Here is a 10410-nt window from a genome sequence, read left to right as displayed (position 1 = left end):
AGATAACTTTTAACACATTTTAATGCAAAAAAATTTTTGGTCGGAGTCCCCCTTTAAAGGAGGCCAGACACCGAAAAAAAGTTTCCCTGATATTTTGCATAGAGAACCCCCATGAGGGGTTGAACTCATGACAGGCAGCTCAGGGGTACAGCGCCGCTACCGGCTGAGCTACGGGGGCGCGAAGGCGCCTGACGACCGATGGTCTACATAAGAGCGGCGCGATTTCGTCCCCCGAACTGCCCCCGAATTTTTTCCTGTCTCGCCTCCTTTAAATTCTTCATTTGTGTACACACAAAAAATTGAACTAATTGTCAGACTCAGAAATTTTGAGTGGCAGAATATTCATGTCGAAAGAATTACTGTAAACCCGGACTAATTGTAAGCCTGGCTTGCCGAATTCTGAAAATTCTGGAAAAAATACCCCATCCCGTCTGCGACTCTTCGAAGCTTCAAATGACTTTATTGTCGGATTAAAAAAAGTGACACCTGAAAATCTCGGAGACGGCGCTCGTGTCGATTTACGAGGGGGCGGAGCGAAAACGGATACTGTAGATAACAAATTTATTTATGTGAATTTAGTGGGATTTTCTGAACAAAATTTTGACTTCTTAGTATAAAAATGATCGGTAGCATCTCTAGAATTTATTTTTCCGCAAAAAACTAAACTCAAACGCGAAAGTAGCTCGAACGAGCCGAAATTCTGAAATATTACGTTTTTGCCGCACTTTTTCGTAGATCAAAAAAAGCAAAAGTTTTCAAATTCTCATGTGTCACTTTCTTAATTCGACAATAACTCCGTCCACAGAAAGGCTAGAAAAGATTTTTGTACCGAAATTGATCCTTTTTCGAAAAGGTTTTATATTACTCATCTCAAAATTATAATTTTTACAATTTGGGACTTTAAAAATTATAATTTTATGAAAATTATAGTTTTTTTTCAGTAAAATCAAATACATCAAACACCGACAAAATCTGTCAAAAACTTAAATGAAACTGCATTTTGAATTTTTGGGATTTTCCCAAAAACAATCGTGCAAATCTTTGTGTTATCAGGTAATACTCAATCATCTGAAATGACTTCAATTTTCATTAATAATTAAGTGCCCTAAACATTTCTAATCTGTATTCCTGAGTAATTTGAAAATACTCCCATAAATTCTCTCATTGCGCGATTCTTTTCGAAATCGAGCTCAAACTTTTTTTTTCCCAGACACCTATGAGATTTTTCGATTTAGTTGAGTAAAGTGGCGCAACAGTGACCTGACGCAATATCCATCTACAATCTGCTTCCCAATTAAAATGTTGAATCTTTTGAATTTCCCATATTCCCAATGTACGCAACAACGAATACGTGTTTTTTTTGGTTTTTGAATAATAGGGTTTTTTAGATTTTCCAGCCCTCATCTGCCGGGCGGCCGCGGGAGAGCGGCTGGCGGCTCATTTTCTATCTAAATGAAAACTCTGTTCAGGAGATTGGCCAAGTTAGTTACCTTGAGTGTGTGTGTGTGTGTGTATTCAAGATTCTGCCAGATGGCGGCGGCGACGTGTCCTTTCCAGTATTTCTCCAGGGAATTCACACCTACAAGACCATACAACTCTTGTCAGTGATTTTCGAATGGATTGAGCAATAACTTGTTCAAATACTGGACTGTCACAGAATGATGGATAACTTTTTTCGTCAGATGGTGGAAAAGAATGGGGAAATTGAATACAGGGGCCAAAGATGAGGAGTTAAAGGCACAAAGATGATGAGTTCTGAACAGCAAAGTTCTTAAGATGTTGGATGTTATAAAATACAAAAAATTTGAAATTCCCTAATGTTGGTCTAATGCTGATTCTAATTATCTGAAAAAGAAAAAAAAAGCTTTTTTGTTACTGTATTCAAGCTTGGGTTACGGTAGCTCTAAAAATTTAGTTTTGAAAGCAGCAAGTGTTTCATACATCCATCTGAACCCTTTAAATTCTGAAGAGCTATATATCCTTCGGACGAAATATATTGTCGCAGAAATCTTCTTTCAGCCTTTTCAAATTTTATTTGCCTAAAGTGTCTGTACAGAATGCATGGGGTATGTAAATTGGCAATTTTCCAAGATTTTCGACAGTAACCCAAAAAATTGTCTCAAAGTTAAAGGTTAGAGGGGCCTTCTATTACAAGTTTTACGGTTTTTCACTCTCTTAAAATATGCCGTTCGTAACCAAAACTTTCATTGTAGGATGATTCCAGGTTAGTACAATTCCCAACTCATTCCAAAGCTCGTCTCTATGTATACCACACAGCCATCTGGCTGATGTCTCCATTCGGTATTTCCCAGACGTAAAGGCTTATTTTGGAGTTTCTAGTCACACCTTGCGTACATCTGTCTGTCCAACGCGAATGGGCGGAGCCATGGTGGGCGGAGTCTGTGTTGAGCAAACCGAACAAGGCAGAGGTATATAAGCCTTGGTTTGGCCTTCGATTAGGTAGCTATTCTTTCATTTAGAACCCTTTTCCCCAGTCCTATTTATTCATCGTTTTGACTACATATTTTGGTTTTTTTCAAAGGATTTATACTATTCTATTTTGATTGTCAGGCGAACCGACACCCACAATCAAGCTAAGTTATTCATAAGTTGAAATGATATTCAAAATTGTTAATTTAAAGAGGTTCGAAAAGTGTGGATAATCAGCGACACCTTAGGGATCGCGGGAAGATTCGTGGCCCGATTTCAACGCTGCTCAGCGAGACGACTCTGTGCATAGACGTCGCTGAATCAGTTATTTTTTCTGAAAATTACAAATCATCAAATGGTCAATATCAATACAAGCCTCATCGTTAGTTTCTTCATCATGGGGGTCCGTGTTTTTGGAAAGCCTTTTTAGGTTTGGGGATTTTCAAAAAGTTTCATGGTTATCATTGGGAGAAACCCCAAAAATCACGAACTTTTGATGAAAATTACAATATTTAGGACCATTCCAATTCTAGTATTGATGATCGATTCTGATCCCACTGGATAGCAAGCTATATGTGATTGAGAAAGTGAAGTTCCCGGGAATTCATCAAAAAATCGTTCCTACTGACCACTAAAATGTTACCTTTGCTGATTGACGTATTGCAAAACACACTAAATTTTTTCAGGCTTTCCATCACCGAGTGGACTTTGACACACTAGCAATAGCAATCGTATGTATCAGAATGGCTCTGACTGCTCACAAATTTAACCGTGCTACGTTTTTACCGGAAGGAGTCATGAGCAATTGGTTCAAACTCTTTGATGCTGATGTAAGAGACAGGCATCTGTTCGAAATGATCCGAGAAGTTTTAAGCCATCGGAAAGTCAAGAATGATGAAACAAGTAGACTGCACCGAGCGATTTTGTCAACCAAAAAATAAAATCAAATAACTTTCGAAATTTTCAGAGACAAGGATCCGGGTGGTATATGTACGATCCTCGCACAGAGCTGGTGTTAGAAGACTGCTATAAAAACAAGAAGAATTGCGAGGGTGACATTTGCAGACAAAAATTCCCAATCAATATCGAGAAAAGAACTCCAATTCGAGGGGAACGGCATTTGAAAAAGCGCTGTATCCAGTAAGTTTATACTGCTTGACCTTTATTTCACTGATTGCTGTTTTCAGGAGAATCGAAGCGGAAGACATCTATCGTTATGACGTCAAAGGAATCGCTGGAATGCGTTGCCATTTCTTTCCAATAACAAATCGAATGCTTACCTGAGTTTCTTGCCTCCATCGTGTTGTCCCAACCTTCAATTTCTACGACTTCTCTCTACTGGCCAACAAGACGACCTACTGAATAGACGTCATTGTTAAGACACCCGTATATCCTGAATACTGTAGATAAGGTGAAGAATGTCGCAAGAATCATCAAACTTCTACCACACTCTTGGAGCAATTGTGCGCGCGGTGTCGTATAATTTGTTTGAGTAAGATTCTATCTAATATAATTTTTCATCAATTTTTTTCCGTTTTTAGTTATCAACAGTTTGTGGAAAGCTCTCACACAACACATCAACCCATTGCTTAAAATCGACTGCAAAGTCAGAAGTCGTCGACATTGCCCACAGGCAAGCTGAGTTGTTCAGAGGTTAACGAGAGTTTTAAAACTTAATATTTACAGAGAACCTACAAATTCCAACTTTTCGTTCAACTGCGCTTTGTTCAAATCGATGGACTTTGTTACAAGGATTGGATGATCGATAAACTTTATCCTCTTCAACTCGCTGCATAGCAAGGTCACCTTCTGCATGGAGATCGCTATTCCATTTTGATTTTTTAAATTCAAATTTACTTCTTTTTATCTAGAAAGATAAAAATACTTTTGACGGCAAATTCTAAACCAGGAAATTATTTCAGATGATAGATTTTGATCCCACTGGATAGCAACTTGCTATTAGCAAGTCGACTTCCTAAATTGACGTCGCTACCACCAGTTGATTTTTATCAAAAATTATAAGTTCTACATTCAACGCCAAATGCTGCTTGTCTCCAAAAGCTTGTCTCCTTTGTGATTCCCACACCCTTCTGCATATGGTTCAAAGACTTCCTATCGGACCTTCTCGGTAAAAGTAAACTCTCACATTGATCTCACTCGTTTTATCATTCCATCCCGTGTTCCCCAAGGATCAGTTTCCGGTCCATTATTATTTCTAATTTTTCTCAATGACTTTCTCTTTTCGCTTCCTCCCTCCATCCATTTTTCGGTATTCGCCGATGACATTAAAGTTTTTCATAATTCCCCTCCTATCATTCAAAAGTCCATTGACATCATTTATACCTGGTCGGTTAAGAACTCTCTCCCTCTTGCCACTTCCAAAAAATCACTCCTTCGATTAGGCTCTCGAAATTCCCATCATAATTATACCATTGACGGCTTCTTTATTCTCCCGTCCTTCCAAATCAGAGACCTTGGCCTCACCACCGACCCGCTCCTTAAATTTGAACAACACATTCTCAAGAAAATCACCCTTGCCATGCTCCGATCCCACCAACGATGTACTTAGATCTTTCCAACAATCCGCTATTCTACGCTGCGCTTTTCGAAACTTATGTGTTACCGATCATCAAATACTGCTCTGCCGTCTACTCTCCACCCCCTTCTTCCAAGCTTTCTCTTAAATTAGAACGGCCTCTCAGCCACTTCTCCAAAATAGCCCTCCAAAAATGTAACATCCCCTTCTCTTCCTATGAAAATCGTCTCAAAATCCTAAACATGTTTCTCCATCCGCCATCGTCTCAGCTTTTTTACTTTTATAAATTAATTAGCGGTGCCTCTTATTTTCCCAATCTAGATTCACATGTTTCCATTTCCTCCTCGGCACGTCACCCCATGTTACTTATATGCCACCGTTTATTAAATTTAGGTTTAATGTGGTAATAATAAGGTCGTATAAAGGATACAGACACATACAACCGAGTGTGGCAACTCACACACACTCGGGAAGGGATCAAGCAATCAAGCAATAATATTACATGATAATTGAATTCGGGGAGAAAACGGGAGATCGAAATAAGGAATATTGGGAGATCAAGAGAGAATTTGAAATATAGAACATGATATGAGAAGTTAGCAACACAACCAAAACAACTAGTAGAACAAAAAAACAACTAAAAAAACTATAAATATTACACGATTATTACTCTTCGCCGTCCTCGTCATCTGCCTCTGCCTGGGACTGTAGACATCCTTGAGCTGTGGGAACATCAGTGAGATACCGCTGAAGTCCTGCCGCCGATCTCCATCTTCCTCTGCGTTGAATTTCCTACATTGAATGGCCGATTCTCCGCATGTGGTTGGCTCCTCCTCTTCTGAAGCAGTGATGAGTCGCTCCCGGCTTCCCGATCGCTGCCAGCATCTTTGTCGAGAGCGTCGAAATGGCTTGTTTCGAGAGTTTCTTCGAACCGTCCAGGTGTGAAAAGACGTATGGACACTTTCCTTTGGTTCGAAGTCTCCATCGGCACATCAAGATGTCCGCATCGCTGCCTGGCTCGTAGTTGAAAAACGACGATCTTCCAAGTCTCAACTGGTCATTCTTTGCCTTCTTTACATGCACCTCAATCATCCCGTCTTTCTGTGTTACTCCTGCCCACTTGATCTCAGCTGCTTCCGATGCTCTTAGCATGACATTGAACGATAGAATTGCCAGCAACGCATCTCGATCCCTCTCCGGACTATCTTCTTTCATTGCCAACAACGTGATCTTCTGCACATCCTCCATAGTCACCTTTACTACGTCTTTCTTTCCGACTTTCCTCTCTTCTTTTCGACTTGATGATGTCTGACACAAAAGACGCTCCGATGGCTGAAATGCCTTCATTTGCTGTTTGATAGGCAGCCGAGATCTTCGCCAAACTACTCCCGATTTGCTTAGCTCTGTCCAACAAGTATAACAGAAATGACGACTCATCCATTGGAAGCTTCTTCTGAGAAATTCACGAATTTCTCTTTTCGTTCTCTGCCTTGTAAGCGGCAGCTGTGGACGTAGCTTTGGCTTCGAACGGAATCACCTTGAGTCTCTCGATGTGGTGTTCAAACCCTTCTCCTGCCTTCTGCTTGAGCTCTTCGACGAACTGTCTTTTGGCTTCTTCTGAAATTCATATTTAATCTCTTATTCCTCTTATTTCTCTTTTTCTCTCTTTTTCTCTTTTCCCCGAGTGGCTGGGCATTACCTTTTCCATACGATTAATTCTTTTTCAGTGCGGAATTCGGAAAGCAGGCCATTTCTTGATGAGGAAGAAGAGGATAGTGCTGACAAGATCTAAACTGTTGGATCCGAATGTGATTAAGTCGTGGTGACTATGCTTCTTATGGATACTAAGGCTAATGATAAAGACGATGAAGACGAAATGTATGACGATGCTTCGATCAGTATTGCCAGTTTTGAATTTCACTGAATTATACAAATCGTTTAAATAAATTTATGGAAACCTCTTATTGAAAACAGAAGTGTAAAATTTTCGAAAAAAATCTAGTCATTTTGGAATTTAAAAAAATTGCCCGCTTTGGATGTCGGAAAAATATAGTAGAATGAATCGAACTGGAAATCAGCAAGTTTACTAAACAAAAATAGAGGTTTAATTTTGTAGTTGGCAACTTTTTTGTGCAAGTTTGCCAAAGATTCTGAAATGTTCAGATATATCCAACGAGGTCTACTATTTAGTTTTTTGAGACATCAAAAGTTGACCGTTTTCTTCTGAAGATGGGTAAAGTACTGAATTGTGAAAAATTAGTTCGTACTCAGTTTTCCTGTTGACACTATTTTCTAGAAAAAAAGATAACAAGAAATCATCTGTCAGTTCCCTCGGAAGTCAGGAAATCATTAGAATTTCGTGATTCGACATTTCCTTAAGATGCTCAAAATCGAAAAGATTTAATAAAAAATTTATCAAAATTCGAAAAACTTATTTAATTCCCAATAGGATTTCTGAGAAGTTACTGAATAGTCTGATGAGTTTTTCAAAATCTTTGTAGCAACTATCGTTGAACAATCTCCAAAAATATTCTCTGGTGTTTTCCATAAGTGAAGGATTTGGTACGATCCGCAAGCGGTTCCGATTTCAACAGTGCTAGCAGGTTCGCGAATATCTTCTTTCAGGTTTCAGGTGCGCTTTACACATTTCAATCCTCAAAAAACAAAAATTCGTGTTGTCACCAATTAGTCTTTTGTCTTCTTCCGAGTCGTTCACAAAACACTCATTTATGAGTCAGGATTGCCATCGTTGATTGGTTTTTCCCTACACTCTCCACTAATCCCATCTTTCTTACACATTCTCGCTTTTACATTCAACAGTCTAGAATTTTTTGTATACGAGCATTTTTTTCTCATAATATAATCAATGAATAAATTATACGAAGTGTTTATTTTCTCAGAGTTTCATGTGATACTGCACAGATTTATTCATGAATTCTGAACTTTTTTAGAAATTTTTTTGCAATGCTTAAAGGAGGCGAGACAGAAAAAAATTTCGAGGGACAGTTCGGGGGACGAAATCGCGCCGCGCCTATGTAGGCCGTCTGTCGGCAGGCGCCTTCGCGCCCCCGCAGCTCAGCCGGTAGCGGCGCTGTACCCCTGAGCTGCCTGTCATGAGTTCAACCCCTCATGGGGGTTCTCTATGCAAAACATTAGGCAAATTTTTTTTTGATGTCTGGCCTCCTTTAAGCAGCTCGAAGTAAAAAGTGAAAAAAAAATCTATTGGAAAATGTGAAAATTATTGAATTTTCTAAAAACTAAAATTCTGTAATTTTTCGAATTTCGGTATTTTTGAGTTTTTGAGTTTCTTGAGTTTTCGAGCATTTTTGTTTCACGTAATATTGGAGTGATGTTTGAATTTGCTGAAATTTTTGAGTTCCTAAAAATCTGAATATCCAGAAAGTTCTAAGTTTCATGAAATTTCTAAATTTCATTTTTTTGATGTTTTGTAATTTCGGCGTTTTTGAAAGCTTTCAGAACTTCTGTTGCTCAACTCGAAAAAATTGAAACTTTATAAGTTTTGAACACCCAGAAAGTTTGATTTCGGAATTTCTGAATTTCTGAATTTCTCGGAACTTTTTAATTTCTGGAATTTCGCTTTTGTGAAACTTCGGATTTAATGATTTTCAGAAGCCTAGAATCAAAATTTCCGGAATAGGTGAAAAAATTGTGCTATCTTAAATTCTCAGTGTTCCAAAATCTAAGTTTGCGGAATCTCAGAACTTCGAGCTTCGAACCCTAACCTCGAACCTTTAATTAAACTTCTTCTAATTTTAAAATTCTAGGTTCTTTGAAAATTTAAGATTTCCAAGTCTCAAAACAAGCGAACTGCAGTATCCCGAATTACATGTCTATTCTGAAATTCAGAATTTTACGAACCTTAAATATTTCTAAGCTTAACATCTTTCTCTTTATCCACAAAACTGTTTTAGCTTCCCAAAAAAAAGTTCTTCACCCGAAAAAAGTGCTTTTCCCATTTTCACCACAAGGCCGGCAATTGTCCGTTTCCGTCCCCCAGATTTTCTACTTTCCCACTATTTTTTTCTCACCTCGACGTCTTCTGGCTCTCAAATTCTGAAGAAGTCAAAAAAAAGGGGTTTTCCCACGTACTTTATCCGGGGATAAGTGGCATTGTGAGGTCCCTCTTTTGGAAAACTTGAAAAACTTTTTCGAGTTGTACACATAACTTATTACGACATCATAACTCACACGTCTTCTTCTTCTTCCTCTTTTTGGATTCCAGAAAAGACGTCTTCTTCTTTTTCTTCTTCTTTTTTTCCGAGGGTGTTGACAACATCGTCTCTTTCTTATTCAACAATCTTCGTCCCACCCCTCTTCTTCTTCTTTTTTGACACTAAATCAATTTTCGACTCCTCCTCATGGGGTCATGATCATGCAGAAAGCAAGAGACTTCAAATTTTGTAATTCGTTCCCATTTTTGAAAAATGTTATGACTAAATTTCATTTGGGTTACGGTAGCTCCTCACCGAAACATTTTTCATATTTTTTTTCTGAATCTGAAATCTCGGGATTCTCAGACGTCATTCCATTAGAAAGCCCTTCTAATACAGGCTTTACGGTGTTTGAAACTTTCAATAGTTATTTGGGAACTCGACAATATTTATCAAAATCAGGATTAAAAATACCAACTTATACATTTTTCTTAGTTAATTCCAAAAAATGAAGTCTAGAATTTTTCACTTTGTTTAAAAAATTCAGAGAATACTAAACAGAAATAGAGCTTCATTTTCGTGATTAACAAACTATTCTGCCGAAATCCGTTCTGATGAGATCTTTTGAAACCAAAAAAGTGCCGAAGACTAGCACTCAAGTGGAGTCACTGCTTTATCTCGTTCCGTTGGATTTCCACGGAAAAGTTTTCAACTACAAAAATGAAGCTCTATTTTTGTTTACTCTAATCTAAATTTTTCAGACAAATCGAAACATTCTGGAGTAATTTTTGACTAGAAGAAACTATATTTTTGAAAATCAGAACCGTATGCCTCTCTGTTTTCCTCAATTTGGGGTTATAAAATTTTTGGGTTTTTTAATTGAAACTTCTGGAAATTTAAAATATGAATATCTCAGATCTTCAGTGATCCAGTAGTATTTTAGAAAAAATGTACTTTTTAGTTTTTAAAACGGTTTTTAAAGTTTTCCAAATAATTTATTCTACCATTTTTCAACAAATTGTCATCCCTTTCTCCAGGATTTTAAAAATTATTGAAAGTCTTCAAATTTCGGAATTTCAAAACTTTGAAACTCTCTTTTTAGAGGCTGATCTAAACTCTATAGTTTCAGAATTCTTAATTCTACGAATTCTGGAATCTTGGAATTTCTGAATCTCTGAATTTCTGAATCTCATAATTTCAGAAACTGAGAATCTCAGAATCTTAAAAACTCAGAACCATTTTTAAATACCTAACCTAAAAAAGTGCGCCACG

General features: G+C 37.9%; 2 protein-coding genes across 2 annotated transcripts; one reads left to right on the top strand and one right to left on the bottom strand.

The window, feature by feature from the left end:
* Positions 1–3173: 3173 nt before the first annotated feature.
* Positions 3174–3714, top strand: CBG11925 (the record flags this gene model as incomplete). The annotated part of the gene is made up of 3 exons (XM_002646186.2): positions 3174–3260; positions 3398–3570; positions 3618–3714. The coding sequence occupies 3 exons, from the start codon at positions 3174–3176 to the stop codon at positions 3712–3714; spliced, it is 357 nt and encodes a 118-aa protein (XP_002646232.2).
* Positions 3715–5583: 1869 nt separating this feature from the next.
* On the bottom strand, positions 5584–6580 carry CBG11924 (the record flags this gene model as incomplete). The annotated part of the gene is made up of 3 exons (XM_002646185.1): positions 5584–5713; positions 5763–6419; positions 6504–6580. Coding segments are annotated over 3 exons (864 nt in total), but the record flags the coding sequence as incomplete, so codon positions are not given.
* Between the last annotated feature and the right edge of the window lie 3830 nt (positions 6581–10410).

This window comes from Caenorhabditis briggsae (assembly GCF_000004555.2).
Source record: "Caenorhabditis briggsae complete genome, chrI, whole genome shotgun sequence".
Classification (NCBI taxonomy): domain Eukaryota; kingdom Metazoa; phylum Nematoda; class Chromadorea; order Rhabditida; family Rhabditidae; genus Caenorhabditis; species Caenorhabditis briggsae.
The sequence above is the reverse complement of the archived record's forward strand: the minus strand, read 5'-3'. Positions and strand labels throughout refer to the sequence as shown.